At 45.3% G+C, this 16,115-nt stretch overlaps 1 protein-coding gene across 1 annotated transcript in view; it reads right to left on the bottom strand.

Moving 5' to 3' along the window:
• The window catches only part of LOC132881597 (plexin-C1-like), a 53,927-nt gene extending 38,135 nt beyond the window's left edge, over positions 1-15,792 (bottom strand). The window contains exons 1-8 of the mRNA XM_060914252.1: positions 14,658-15,792; positions 14,341-14,472; positions 13,780-13,914; positions 13,416-13,516; positions 10,587-10,695; positions 10,299-10,449; positions 10,045-10,150; positions 9,058-9,151 (exon numbers count right to left, since the gene is read on the bottom strand). Of these exons, the coding sequence (XP_060770235.1) occupies positions 9,058-9,151; positions 10,045-10,150; positions 10,299-10,449; positions 10,587-10,695; positions 13,416-13,516; positions 13,780-13,914; positions 14,341-14,472; positions 14,658-15,623 (1,794 nt within the window). The 5' untranslated portion in view covers positions 15,624-15,792. The remainder of the gene's footprint in view (positions 1-9,057; positions 9,152-10,044; positions 10,151-10,298; positions 10,450-10,586; positions 10,696-13,415; positions 13,517-13,779; positions 13,915-14,340; positions 14,473-14,657) is intronic.
• Between the last annotated feature and the right edge of the window lie 323 nt (positions 15,793-16,115).

Below are 16,115 nucleotides of genomic sequence, written 5' to 3'. Positions count from 1 at the left end.
GAGCTGTCCACATTCCAGGACAAGGGTGCCATCAAGCCAGTAGATGCCCTGTCACAACCAGAAGAGTTCTATTCAGCCTACTTTCTCATAGAAAAGAAAGACAGTAGATTCCACCCTATCCTTGACCTAAGGGGACTCAACAGATTCCTGAAAATCCTGAAGTCCCAGATACTCAGTCTTGCAGAGGTTTTGCATCCTGTTGCCAGAGGGGAGTGGTTTACATCAACTAGCCTGAAGAATGTCTACTTTCATGTGCCCATTGTGCTACACTACAGGCAATTCCTGTGGTTTGCCTTTCAGAGCCATCATTTTCAGTTCAGAGTGCCCCATTCAGCCTCTCACTCTCCCCATGGATGTTCACCAGGTGCATGGCAGCAGCCCTCTCACCACCGCAGTCACGGGGCATGAAGGTCCTGCCTTACCTGGATGACTGGCTCATCTGCGCACAGTCCCGGTCTCAGGTGGCCCAGAACACAGTGCTTCTTCTTACACATGTAGCCCAGCTGGGAGTTGTGTGGTTCCTACACAGAGAATAATTTTTCTGGGGGTGGCTCGGAACATGGCCACCATGAAGGCCTGTCCATCATCTCAGTGGGGAAACGTCATCCTCCACCTTCTTCTCTTCTTCCAAGAAGGCAAATGGTTACCCTATGGCCAGTTTATGCACCTCCTTGACAAATTGACAGCTGCTGTAACTCTGGTCCCCTTAGGCTTGCTGTCACTATGCTCCCTTCAGATGTGGCTGAACAGATTTGTAAGATTGTATGTGTGTTCTCGTGCATAGCTGTACTGAACTTATGACCCTTTCACACCCTGGTAAACGTGCATAATCGCGAGAACATACTCTTTTATTTTCTCTGTACCTTCTAGTTTCACTGAAACCACATTCCTGGACCCTCCTGTTCTAGGGGGTGTACATTCTGCTCTTTCATGTATAATAAAACGACTCCTTATCTGGCGAGTTGACCTTGTGCCCCCGAGCCCCTTACTTATCTTGTCACGCAAGCTTCTGATGTATATAAACCCTGCTCTCTGTGTGTATCACTGAGCAGTGCCTGAATAAACCAGATTGATTTAACTCGTGTGGTTTGTTTCAACCCTGCTCCAGAGCGCTCTTACGTCAACGCATCTGAACTGAGACAGACACAGGTTCTAACAATTTGGTGACCCCGACGTGATACTCTCAATCAGGTAAGACATGTTTGATTGACTACCTGGTTGGCAGTAGTTTCGTAGTGTCCTACGGAGGACAGTTTTCCCTGGTTCGAGTCCAGGAAGAGCGCGCTATACAAATTTGTACTATATTTGTTGTCTGTTCCTCTTCAGATCCGTTTGTTGTCATTGTACGATGGGAAGCTCGTTCCCTAAGCCTGCGCCAGGGGAAACCCCGGCCGAATGGATGAATAAGTGTGGTTTAGGCTATTACGTTACGCCGTGGCTGGACAATTTGGCTGGGTGGACGGAGGCAAATCCTCAGATTCCATCGTATCCCCGTGATGGGACGTTTAATCCAGGCTTTCTTGCTTCAGCGCACCGTATGATTTATGAAAGCTTAGGCGATCCGGATTGGGACCGCCCTTATATGCGGGATGGATATGCCAAATGGTATGATATGAAGAAGATTTGGGATAATTTTAAACAGGCTTATACTCCCCGTTCAGTCCTGAAATCCATCCCGAAGCCTCGGGCTGCACCTGTCACCAAGGAAACGGAGGAGGCGGCGCTAGGAAAATCCAAATCTCATTCTGCTCCTCCAGCCTCGTTAGATAGTAAACCTCCACCTTATAGTAAGGCTGGAAAAATTACTGGTAAATCGTCGTCATCTGTAAAAACGATTCCTAAAATTTATCCGTCCTTGGCTGCTGTGTCTGCGTGCCCCCCCCCCACGGTTGACAGAGGGCAGCGTCCCGGAGGGATAAAGGGTGCGCCTGCATCAGCCAAGAACGGCAAAGACGAAGAAAGTAGTGACGATACCGATGATGACACTGATGATGACGATTGGGATAATCCCGACGATGTGGGACCAGACGCCGGCTCGCGTCCTTATCCGCCACAAAACGCTGCTTGTGTATGGGTCGCAAAGCGCAGTGGTATTGATATAACTCCTCCGTCCCCGTCGGCTCTTAAGGACATCATCTCGCTTCTTCCGTCACCCGATAAGCCCTTGCTTTTTGTTGATCAGTTAATTAATGTTTCTCGTAATTGTCAGCTTACGGGAGCTGATTACCGGTTTATTCTGCAAAATAAATTAGGAGGCGCATATGATGAGACAGCCCTGTTAGAAAACGTTCAGGTTCTCGCCCCCGTCAATGATCAAGCTGAAAATATTAAGGAAGAGTATGAAGGGGATGACGGTCGCCCGCGTCGGCGCACCGTGACTACCTTCTTTTGGAAGGACACGCCGAACGCGCTGCAGCAGCTTCGTGAGCAATTGACGCGATACCTGCTCGCCTTAAAACAAGCAAATAGAGACCTGTCACAGGTCACTAATTGCAAACAGGAGCGTTCTGAGCTGACGTCGGCTTTCTGGAAGCGCTTTGGGGAAGTTTGGCAACATTTGGGAGGTCTTGAACTTAATTTGGCAAACCCGAACCCAATGTTCTTGTCCACCTTTCTGTCTAATTGTCGCCCCGAAATACAGAGCGTTTTAAAACATCACTGGAGTGACCGGAATAATCTGGTCCTCCGCCAGGCCGGGGAGCGGGTGCGCACGCTGGAGAGCGATGGTCTTTTAGACTGTAAAACGAATAAAGCATGTTTATCCGTCGTGCCGGGCGGACGAGCGGAGGGACGACAGGAGAGGGGTCGCCGAACGGGACCGCGCGGCGGGGGAGGGAGGAGAAATGGAAAGTGCCACTATTGTGGAAAAGAGGGGCACTGGATAAGAGAATGTCATGCGAAACAGCGAGATGAGCAGGAACGCGAGAAACCCGTCATGCGCGCCGGTTCAAGCCCCATAGGGCAGAGAAATCCTGCCCGCCCATAGGGCTGCCCTCAGAGCGATGAAACCCCGACCGTTGCTATGTTAAATCTTTTATTCAGCTCCCCTCTTAACGAAGATCTTCCCACTATTGTTTTATGCCTGGCAGGGACTGAATATCCTTTTTTACTCGACACCGGGGCTACCATGTCCTCAGTGGGGAGGGAATATGCGGGTCCTTTATCTACACGGTCTGTAAGCTCTGTGGGAATAGAAGGGGTTCCTTTCCATTCCAGTTGCACGCCCCCCCTTTCTGTTACTTGTGCCCTTGATCCTTTACTGAAGTTTTCTCACTCCTTTGTTTGCATGCCTGATTGCCCTTTTAACCTGCTTGGACGGGATCTCATGAGCCTCCTAGGGCTTTCTATTTCTTTTAATGGCTCACACATGGTTGTTGACGCACCAGACGACACTTCGTCGGCTGCTCTTGCCCTCACCTCTCTTTCTCTCCCCCATAACCTTCTCAATGCTGCTTGTGCCGTTACCCACCTCACACCCTCTCTTTCTGACCTTCCAGCTTCTCTTTGGGCGGAACATAAGGACGAGGTGGGCTTTGTTAACTGTACCCCTTACGAGGCGGTCATTAAACACTCTTCGCCAGTATATGTAAAACAGTACCCCCTTTCCCCAGCTAAACTGTCTGGCATTGATGATGTTCTGTGTTCTCTCCTAGAGCAAGGTGTGGTTGTTCCCTGTGTCAGCCCTTATAACACTCCAGTGAATCCGGTGCAGAAGCCCAACGGCACGTGGCGTTTCACCCAGGATTTGCGTAAGATTAATGAGTTAATTATCCCAGTCGCCCCATTAGTTCCAGACGTTCCCTCTCTTATGGCCTCGATTCCGTGTGAACATGCGTTTTTCTCTGTGATTGACCTCTGTTCTGCCTTTTTCAGCGTCCCTGTGGGCCACGACACGCAGCCCCTGTTCGCTTTTACGCACAGGGGAAAGCAGTACACATGGACCAGGTTACCCCAAGGATATGTCGATTCCCCCGCGGTTTTTACAGCCGTGGTTAGGGACGCCTTGGCCGGTTTGTGCCTCCCCTCGGGCTCCTCCGTGCTCCAATACGCGGATGATCTTCTGGTAACGGCGGAGGACGAGGACCTTTGCGCTAAAGCCACACTCGCTCTCCTCTCCCTTCTGGCGCAAGAAGGTTTCAAGGTCTCACGAACTAAGCTTCAGTTCTGCCTCCCCACTGTTCGATATCTGGGTCACGATCTCTCCCAGGGCTCCCGCAGGCTCAGCCCCGAGCGTGTGCAGGTCATCCTAGACACTCAGGTGCCTGCCACGAAACACGCCCTCATGGCTTTTCTGGGACTTATCAATTACTGCCGCCAGTGGATTCCTGACTGTTCCACCTATGACAAGTGTCTGCGCTCTGCAATTCTGCACTCGGACCCTTTGACTCAGCCCCTGGTGTGGTCTGATGAGATGCTGACGGCCTTCAGGGCCTTGAAACAGGCTTTATGCTCGGCCCCTGCTCTCGGACTTCCGAATTACCGTTTGCCGTTTCATTTATATGTGTGCAACCAGCAGGGAACTGCGTCTGGGGTTTTGGCGCAGGAGCACGGGGGGGGTATGCGGCCTTGTGCGTTCCTCTCTAAAACTCTTGATTCTGTGGCACAGGGCCTCCCTGCTTGCCTCAGGGCGGTGGCTGCATGTGCTGTCATGGTCACGGACGCTGAACGGCTGGTTTTGTCTCACCCGCTCGTTCTCCACACCTCACATGATGTAGTGCACGTTTTAAAGAACCTCAGTACCCAGCATTTATCTGCGCAGCGTCGCTCTGGATACGAGTCTATTCTTTTGGCCACCGAAAACCTTACTGTTAAGCCCTCCTCCTCCTTTGATTCTCTCGCGCACGCGCTTCAGCGCCTCCTCAATTCACAGGATGATTTTCTTCCTTCTGAAACACACGACTGCATTTCTAGCATTCTTTTCGAGACAAGTATCCGCCCCGACTTACGCTCCACCCCGTTACTTTCAGGTGATTCGCTGTTTGTGGACGGCTCGTGCTCACGCCCCTCTGACGGCGTTTTCGTGTGTGGTTATTCTGTGTGCCGCCTTCCTGATGAAACTGTTGAAGCTTTTTCTCTTCCTTTCTCCTCGGCTCAGGCTGCCGAACTATACGCTCTAACCCGTGCATGTGTTATTGCCCAGGACACAGACGTCACTATCTACACTGATTCACGTTACGCTTTCGGCGTTGCTCACGACTTTGGTCGGATTTGGGCTTCGCGTGGGTTCACCACTGCAGACGGTAAGCCCATTTCTCATTCTTCGCTTGTTACTGATCTTATTACAGCGTGTCTTCTCCCGCGCTCTTTAGCCATTGTTAAGACTCGTGCTCATTGTATTGGGGACTCTTTTGAGATCAGGGGAAACTCTCTCGCCGATCGCATTGCCAAAGCCGCGGCTGCCTCCGGTGTTTTTCCGCCTTCGCTTACTCTCTCCCTGGTCTCATCCAGCCGTATGATTAGTGCCGTTCTTCCGGACATTGACTTGATCTCCCTCCAGGCCTCCGCTTCGGCCTCAGACAACCATTTCTGGGACTCATGCGGCGCGCAGCCGTCTGACGGCGTTCGGATCGATGCTCAGGGCCGCCTTTGTTTGCCTAGACATTGCACTCCATTTCTCGTCCGCGAGTTTCATGGTCCCACTCACCGCGGACGAAGGGGGGTAGTGGAGGATTTATCCAAAATATTTTGCATCGACAAAATACACACCGATGTACATCACATTCTAGACAGATGTTTAACGTGCGCCCAGAATAATCCATCTAAACCAGGCGCGGTACATCAGCACCTTCCCATACCTGACACGCCGTTCCAGGAATGGCAGATTGACTTTACTCACATGCCAAAACAGGGCCCCTTTAAGTATCTCTTGGTCATGGTCGACAAATTTTCACGATGGGTGGAGGCTTTCCCTTGCGGGAAAGAAGACGCTCGCACGGCGGTAAACAAATTGACGCAAGAAATCATTCCGCGTTATGGCCTCCCGGTAGGGATAGACTCTGACAAAGGTACGCCGTTCACCTCTAAGGTGACACAAGAACTGTGTAAAGACTTAAAAATCCTTTGGCGATTCCACATCCCGTACCATCCACAATCCTCCGGCATTGTGGAGCGCGCAAATAGAACAATCAAGGGTAAGCTGCGCAAGGCAATGCAAGAAACCGGCACTAAAAACTGGGTACAAATTTTACCCTTAGTCCTCGCTGACATGCGAATGACCGCTCAAGTGGCCCTCGACAACCTGTCTCCGTACGAGCTCGTGATGGGCCGGCCTTTTCCTACACCCTGGCGCAGAGGTATGCAGGCTATAGGAACGAGTGATCTTGATGTACATCTCAGTGAGTACGCCGTGGGTCTCATGCGGGTGTTGGATGAGTACTGGACGAGACTAAATTCCAAAAAGCCTCCCATTCCTGAGGCACCCACTCACCCCTTTGAGGTAGGGGATAAAGTGTTGGTAAAGAAATTCGCTAAATTAGGCACTCCTCTAGAGGAACCACCCTACAGTGAACCCACGGATGTGCTCGCTGTAACTCGAACGGCTGTACTAACTGACCTTTTTCCACAGTGGATTCATGCCAGTCGAATAAAGAAGGCTCCAATGTAATAGAAATCTATATTGTTGATGCTTAACAGGTTTTTGTGTTTCAGAAAGTTGCTGTGACAATAGCTGACGGCCTTTTCAGGGATCCCCTTTCCAGCATCCGGAGTGATCCGGTTTCGGCTGATCTACAAAGAGGGGATGGTCGGTGCGTCCCGCAGACTTCTGAACTGAGGAATCTGGAAGACACGTGAGCCTGGGCTACCTTCAATCATCTACATCCTGTGGACACAGAAAGAACAAAGTCAGTGACCAGTATGACTTTCCTTCTGGTATTGGTCTTAGCGCTTGGAGCAGGGAATCCCGCTCAAGCCAGCCACGAGGACAACGTTTTTTGGCGATTTGCCAATTGGACTGCTAAACAACATACTAATCAGTCTTGTTATGTCTGTCAATACATTAGAGTCTAAACTGTAGTTATACTCTGTAAACAAAGTATAAAAGAGGGGATTGTAAGATTGTATGTGTGTTCTCGTGCATAGCTGTACTGAACTTATGACCCTTTCACACCCTGGTAAACGTGCATAATCGCGAGAACATACTCTTTTATTTTCTCTGTACCTTCTAGTTTCACTGAAACCACATTCCTGGACCCTCCTGTTCTAGGGGGTGTACATTCTGCTCTTTCATGTATAATAAAACGACTCCTTATCTGGCGAGTTGACCTTGTGCCCCCGAGCCCCTTACTTATCTTGTCACGCAAGCTTCTGATGTATATAAACCCTGCTCTCTGTGTGTATCACTGAGCAGTGCCTGAATAAACCAGATTGATTTAACTCGTGTGGTTTGTTTCAACCCTGCTCCAGAGCGCTCTTACGTCAACGCATCTGAACTGAGACAGACACAGGTTCTAACAAGATTCTACTTGGATGCCAAGTGGCACTGCCACAGGAAACTCAAGGTGTCACGGCATTTTTGCTCCAGGCCATACCCATGGGCTCCTTACCATCCCATCAGGAGACCATTACTACAGATGCCTCACTCTCAGAATGGGGTGCAGTGTGACAGAACTGGGCAGCTCAGGGGTTGTGGTCTACTCAGTACTGCATGGAGCATAGCAATGTACTGTTGCAATTAATCCTTAACCAATGAATCCACCTGGCACAGTTTAACCCCTAAGAAGGTGAAGGGGAGGATAAGCTGAGACTGCTGTGCCCTGTGTGGGCTTTAAGTGTGTATGTAAATGCAACTGTGAATATATGGCGGTCTGAACAGCTGTTTGTTGGGTATGGTGGTCCTGTGTTGGCGCAAACACAGGGAAGGCTGTGTTCGCTCCAAACAGTGACTGTCTCACTGGATCGTGAGCATGGGCTCTGGCATTAGCATGAGCTTGGACTTAAGCATGGACAAGGGCTTGGACTCAGGCATGGACTCTGACCTTGGCATGGGCTCTTGTGTTAGCATGGGGTTGGACTCCAGCATAGACTCAGAGACTAGCATAGACTTTGGCATGGGCTCTGGTATTCTAGCATGGGCACATCTGGTGCAGGACAAGACATAGTTACGTATGTCGATGAGCATGGGGGGCCACCAGTATTTGGCTGATACATGCCCTTAATGCCCAAGTGGCCCGTGGCTGGTGAGATGTGAGCCCAAGTGATGACACGGTCTCTGAAGCGTGGAGGAACATGCCAATGGTGAGTCGGACAGTTAGTGGGAATGTGATATGGCATGGTCTGAGCTATGGTCTTATCCTTGCTGGAGCCTGGGGGTGGAGTAACAGTCTCATCCTCACTGGAGCCTGTCTGTGGAGCGAAGATCTTGTGCTCGCTGGAGTCTTGTGGTAGAGCGACCTTCTCATCCTCGCTGGAGCCTGGCAGTGGAGCGACGGTCTCGTCCTCACTGGAGCCTGGTGGTAGAGTGACGGTTTCATCCTCACTGGAGACTGGTGGTGGAGCAACGGTCTCGTCCTTTCTGGAGGCTGGCAGCAAAGTGATGGTCTTGTTCTTGGTGGAGCCTGGCATGAACACCTCCCCATCTGCCGCTGTGTCAGCTTTACGAATATCAGTTCCCCCCCCCCAAAAAAAATAGGGTTCCTTCCCTCTCTGCCTTGGCATGGGGTGGCATTGCTCAGTCTATTGTCTCTCCTCTGCTACATCCATAGTATTGTACTCTAATCTGGAACAGGTGCAATGTCATTAGTCCTTGCAATGTGCGCTGCGTGCTCAGAGCGCAAATGCACATGGATGTGACACAGGATGGGAATTATAGAACAAACCAGACTGATGAAACCACTGACTGTGAAAGGGGTGGTGTAGGAACTTCACAGATAGGACCAAATGATTCTCTAATCATCCTCTAATAATCTAATCAAATAAAAATTACATTATAAATATGTGTTTAAAATAAAGTTAGCAAAAGCTCCAATGAAGGAACCAAAAGTAATGTAGACATGAATAAGACATGTGTCATGTCTCAATTTTATGCTGTATGTGGCTGAGGAATTTACGTAGACTCACTTGTATGGATTCATTCATTGCAGATACAGGAATCCAGGTACAATTCCTGCTGCTGCTGTTCCAATAACACCCAGCTGAGACACAGGCTGTACACCTAAATATTAAATACACATTACACTAAGTCAGACACTTAACTCTTGGTGTGATCCAGAACATCATACAGGTTAAAATTAAACACAAATTTAATTTTGCGTTCTAACCTCACTGACCAGTCAGTACAACATAAGAGAACAACAGAAAATCATCAGAAAATGACTGCTTTTAGGTGATATTCAGCTTCCTTGTCATTGCTGTAAGGTTCATACAGTCTGGGAGTACAAGCTTTCAAATGAATAGCCAGACAGATGCAGAATATCATCTTTAATATCAATGTTTTGGTATTCTGCAAGCATAAGCTTGTAGATAGCTCTGATTGGCTAGCATCGCTGTGATTTACAGGGGAGAAAGAGAGTGTTGGACTCCTGGCCATGGATGACTGTGGCATCGTCAAGATTCAAACTTGTGTCTCTGGAAGGACAAATGCACTCAGGAGCTCAGGTTTTCAACAAGGTTAATTTAAAATAAAATAAAAAAATAAACAAACAAACAAAAACATGAGGTCCCAAAATAAACACGACTAAAAGTCATAACTGTTCTCAATAACCACAGTTCATTCAGATTTCCACGAGACTCGCAGAGGAAAACTGATGCTGAACCTCAAATATTAAAGGCAATGAGACGTGTTGAAAAACTCTGCAAAATATGAACTGAACCTCAAATAAAAGGATGAAAACATGAGTATACATCATGTTAATAAGATAACTGTGAATTAAAGCCTCTATTTAAAAGCTGCTAACATCAAAGATTCAAATGTTCATTGAATATTCAACCCAACTTTACCATAATAATAACAACTCAGAATTCTGAGAAATGTCTAACCTTAACAAGTCAAAACTTTTCTTGTGACAGATTATTGGTTACAAAGTTTTTAATAATGGATCTTCTTACTGAGCATCTGACTTCACATTCTCTGTGATTTTTGGGCAGTTCCTCACTGTCAGGGTCTCTATGAAAGTCTGACTGCTGATATTGACCCTCACGTTAATAGGGAGTCCTGGAGAAGCGGAGCAGAATTACATATTGTTAGGCAAAATCATTTCATTCTATACACATGATCATTAAAAAAAATTTGGTTTCTTTACTAAGCCTATAAAATACAATATGACCCACACAATTCTGAGGAATACAATGAAAATACTGACCATCAGAAGATAGTCGCTTTTCAGAGAAATTGCAGGAGCATTTGGGAACTGGACTGGACATATTACACAGAACCACATTTCCGGCCTGGAATGTACATGTCAAGGGAAGACTTTCTGTGGCATCCAGGTACAGGTGTAGATTCAGATTGATCTGAGAGTGGACAACAATCGATAAAATAAAAATAAAAACAAAACAAAGACCAAGCAAAGAAAAACCAAGAAGTACTGTATATTTTAAAAAATTAAAAAAAGATAAATACTTTTGATATTTCATTCAGTAACATTTACCTCTCCAGGGGTCACAGAAACCACCTGAAAGGAAACCAGCTCTTTCTGAAAACCATCTTTAGAAATGGAGATCCAAGGTGACCCTGGACATTCCTCCTGTATACAACATCTAGAGTGAACAAAAACAAAGGGAAAAATTAAAAGCCTCATGTCAAGGGGCTTGTATATTGATCATATAACCACCAAAAGCCTGTGTGTTAGCATGAATTGGCAAGTAAGCAAGTGGTTTGGTTTGTGAGTTTTGGTCACGCTCTGAAGGAATATAAATATCAGAACTTGTAGTGTGTATTCTCCCACATCAACCATTAGATGAGTAAGAACTATAACTATTACTATTCAAGTAAGGGATCGTCCCGTTCACACATCTTAACGAGCTTCACTCAATAATGACAGAAATAAGCTCTCAAACAAAGTCAAAAACAGCCTCACTTCCACTGTAGAGTCACGTGGTGACCACAGCTGCATTCTGTAGTTCCATACTGGTGAGAACACTTTTCTGGTATCTGTCGTGCTAATTACAAAAGCACCAGGAAGTAGCTACAAAAAAAAACTACAGTAACAGCATGAAGTGACTTGTGGATAAACGACAATGTCGTGTGTACATAATAAATATGTTTTTGTCAGTTTTTGTCATTGTCTCATTTTGTTTATTGCTGGCAGAATGTTTGTACTCTTGCACAGCACATGATATACTGTATACTATAGATAATGCAAGTGGTACATTTTCCCTTTAAAAACAACAAATAAACTGAACCTGTAACTATTGACTACACCATCAACATTCTGCACAAATCCTCTAATATCTGCCAGGTTGCTTTGTGCATAAATTTTACTGACCAATCTTAGCACCAGGCAGTTTAATAACATTACAATTGGTGGTGTTGCATGGTGACTAAATGTGCACTTTGGCTGGAGTCAGAAGAGAACTGGCTCTAACAGAATTTTAAATATTGTATAATGTGATGTTTCTGAGCTACTGTGAGATGTCCTGACAATACAATAATTGCAATCTGCAGTCAGTGCTGTGTCAGGGTGTTGGGTCAGAATTGTTATATATTACACAGTTACATCAAAACAACATCAAGCCCAAAATTCAGACACAAAAGAAGTCAGACTACACTGTGATTACCAGGAGCCGCAGGAAACAGAGAGGGGGAGTAAACAAGCCAAACAGGAGTAAATGTGTCTAATATAATACTGTAAGAGTTTATAGTAACAAAAACTAGAAAAGCACTCGGAGAGCGCAGACCTCTGCCAAGCAGCTCATTTCACCACATATTGAGACTTACACCTAAAATGAGATACTAATTCTCACATACGAGATATAATGGTGGTTTTCTTCTGGATCTAGCTCCATAGCTATTGAAGATACATCAAATCCGTTGAGATACTACTGATTCAGCAGAGTCTTGGCTACAGTTTAGTGTTGGTTGCATGTCTGTATCTTCATTTGTTACCTTACAGCGTTAAAAATTCTAACAACCCCCTCATTTTTGTGTGTTCTGGATCATAGTATCCAGAATTTTGTCTGGATCCGGATCAAACTTTGAGACTTTATAGAACTCACGGAGATCCTTTTGTGTATTTTTTTTTTACCAAACACACTGGTCATTTGTTACGGAGTTATATGCAAAAATTCCAAAAATGGGCCTATCTCGCAATGATAAAGAATCCTTTAAAAAAGTCCTGGATCCAGAAGGTGATCCAGATCACCGTCAAAATTTAATGGATTGTTACTTGTGCCCAGTCACACCTCTGGGAAAAATTTCAGAGCAATCCGTTCATAACTTTTTCCGTAATGTTGCTAACAGACAAACCAACAAACAAACCAACGCTACCGAAAACATAACCTCCTTGGCGGAGGTAATAATCAGTCCTCACAACCATGATGAGCAGAAAAGCATCTCAGAACGCACAACACATCAAACCTTGAGGTGGAGACCACATTCTACAACAGCAGAAGACTCCACTCCTGTCAGCCAGGAACAGGAATTTCAGGCTATTGTGGGCACAGACTCACCAAAACTGGACATTTTTTCCCTGAATCTTCATCTGTCCTGTTTGGGTGAGTCTGTGATCATGATGGCCTCAGATTCCTATTTTTACCTGATAAGAGAGGACCCTAATGTGGTTTCCTGCTATTGAAACCCATCCACCTCAGAGGCTGTTTTGTGCATGCTGTGATGCTTTTCTGCTCACCACAGTTAAGTGTGATTATGTCCTTCCGGGCATTTTCCTTGTACGTCTCTTATCAGCAAGGTGTTTCTACCCACAGAACTACTGTTCACAATTTTTTTTTTGTGCTTTGCAACATTCTGTGCAAAGTTTAGAGACTTTTGTGTGTCAAAATCCCAGGAGATCAGCAGTTTATGAAATATTCAGACCAACCCATCTGATACCACACTTTTTCATGCCATGATCAAAGTCACAGAGATCATACTTTTTCTTCATTCTGATGTTTGATGTGAACATTAACTGAAGCTCTTGACCTGTATCTGCATGATAATTTTGCATTGTGCTGCTTCCAGATTGGCTGATTAGATAACTGCGTGCAAGCTGCAGGTGTACAGATGTTCCTAATAAAGTGGATGATGAGTGTATTTCATTCTGTAGGATAAATGCTGCTACCACAGAAAGGTTACAGTTACACAGCAGCAGGCTGGTGATGAATGCGCACACAAGGCAGTCATAGTAAGAGCTAACTGATAAATAATGGCTTTAAAAAAAAGCAATGGTTGCTAGAAGAGTTAACAAGCTGAACATAAAATGGCACAATGAACATAAACATTTAATTCATGAGGAATGTACAAGAGTAGCTGAGAAGGTTACCTGTTGTTGATCCCACACCAGCCACAGAAAGGGTCCATGCTGCTAATACAGTCTCTCAATGTCTTATATTTATCACACTGAGTTACTGCAATACGGTTAATCTACAGCGCGCGCACACACACACACACACACATTGCTATTATTTATCTTCTTGCTATTAGGAATTAAACATCTGCTCAAACTGCTGCACTGAATTGGCTGACTCAGAACTTTGAGCACTTCCTCTTAAAACAACTTAATTTGGTATTTATATTTCCAGCAATGCATGCAAAAATCATTAATAGATTTGGTCACTTGTCACAATTTTATCCAAAAAATCCAAGTGTGCTGACACAGCATTATCTTCAGATCAGCTAAAACTCACCTGATTTCTCAAAGCTATGTAGATGTAATTACGATCCAGTGGGTCAAAGTGCATTCTGGGAAACACCATCCTGTCATCATCAGATCTGTATAGCACTTGTACACAGCCAGGTCTGTAATTTCTGTCTAGCACAAGCTGTCATATCGCACAAAACAAGGCTTGCAATCATTATGTGTAGTTTTAACACAACATATGACCTTTGACAGCCATTGTAAAGTTTAATTTGTATGCTACCAGCTTCCCATATAGAGAGAAAAAGTGTGTACATATCGTAGGCAGATATCAGGATAGGCAAACTATATATTAGAATTAATAACAGCCTAATAAAACTACATGAAGAAAAATCTAAGTGTACTGTTTTCACTGTGTTGATAAATTACTGTTGTTGCATATAACATGAGAAAATCTTTTTTTTTCTTTGTATGGTCTCCAATCTTTCACAATATATATCTTATACATATATGCTTGCACAAAAATAGTGCTGTTTGGCTCTTTGTATGTATCGAGTTTGGTTATACCATTTAATATAAATGAATAAGAGAGAGAGAGAGAGAATCAGACCTTTATCAGTTGCCCATTTGCCGTTCCAATGTACAGCGCAGTCCAAGACCCTTTCCTTCTCGCTGCCACAGATGTCATTGAATTGTGTTTGAATACCACAGCAAGTGGTACAGCAGGCTTTCCGTTATCTTTCTACAGGAACAAGACAAATGGCTATCAGTAGCAACTTATCAGTAATAACAGATCGTTAGTAACAGATTAGTAGTAACATATAAATCAAATGTTGTTCCTTGCATGGAGATCATTAAATTATACACAAGTCTACATCAACATGTTTTAAACAGTACACTTAGGACAACTTTGTGAGTGTTTCAAACCTGAGAGCCACATGATGGGTTACATGTGATTTCTTGAGGAGGATCCTCAAGTTTGATGCCAGTAATGTTGTAAATAGCCAAAGCAGTGTTGTTCTCAGGATTGTGTGGTTGTTCTGCACTGAATATTCCCATCCATAAAAGAGAAGACTCAAACAAGATAAAGGTAGAAGACACAAGTTTTGAGGGAGCTTGGCCCTCACAGCAGCTTAAAGTCGCAACTTTCAAAGATTTTGTCATTTCTGATTTTTTATTGTTGTTATCCATCTTGAATAAAACCACTTTATTTGGGCTGCTTGGTCTCCACCCAGTGTTGGCGAAGAGGTAGGACTGAAACTGTGAAGGTACCTGGAAACCGTCGACCCACTCAACATCAGGAATTTTAATGTCGGCTTCAACTGCAGTTGAGTCTAGTTGAGAAAAAATGCCACCTCGCTGACTTTGGTGAGTGTTGAGCAATGTCACACCATTACTGAAAACTAGACATTCATGCTCCACACCATCCTTATCCTTATTGTCTCTCCCCACCAAGATGTGTGCAAGGTTATCAGACTTTGGATAATCAACAAAGAACGCAACAGATGATTCATTGATAAGTTGTCCAATCGGCAGGGCTTCCTCCCTGTAGATGGTTCGGGTTATATCGGTTATATCCAGGACCTCGCAGTAGCCGCAGTCTGAGTTGCCGCAGATGATCACACTTGCGTTCTTCTCAAAAGGTAACAAGATGCTCACTGCGTTGTGGTAGCTGCTGTTTAACCTTTTTATGTCTTTAATCTTTTCCTGCACGAGATCGTGCTTCATCTGATAGAGCCGAGAGTCGGTAGCAACAAACACCTTGTCGTTCCCCACAGCAAAGTGTCTGATCACACCGTTAAAGGTGTATCCAGATGTGCAAACTGCTCCTTTTAAAAGAATAAACAGTCCGAATAAAACAGTCCTCGTGGTGTATGATCCATGGATATCCATGGTATAATCCTGGAACCTTCAGCCGCCTTCACTCGTCTTTACACAAATAAAAGATGCGCAAAAAAAAAAAAAAGTTCACGAATTTAACCCAACATTAATTTTAAGCTCTCATTAAACTCAGTATCATTACGCGAGCTTTCCACAAAGTGATGATGACCTGGTGCTTATTCTTTCTCATCTCATCTCATCATCTCTAGCCGCTTTATCCTTCTACAGGGTCGCAGGCAAGCTGGAGCCTATCCCAGCTGACTACGGGCGAAAGGCGTAGTGCGGCTTAGTTGGTTTGAAAATCCACTCAGTCGGACTGTCAGGTAGGCTGCTGGTGGACACATTCAAATGGCGGTAGCCGCAAAGAAAAGGAAGGAGGAGAAGGAGGAAGGGACTAGTTACAGCGGGGAGTTGCCGGTTGAGTCATTGTCAAGGTTTTCTGGCGGAAGGTTTGAACTCTAAAAACTTTAACTGTACAGTGAATGTAAAGTGGACAATGGCAGA

Source organism: Neoarius graeffei, chromosome 2, assembly GCF_027579695.1.
Source record: "Neoarius graeffei isolate fNeoGra1 chromosome 2, fNeoGra1.pri, whole genome shotgun sequence".
NCBI lineage: Eukaryota > Metazoa > Chordata > Actinopteri > Siluriformes > Ariidae > Neoarius > Neoarius graeffei.
The sequence above is the reverse complement of the archived record's forward strand: the minus strand, read 5'-3'. Positions and strand labels throughout refer to the sequence as shown.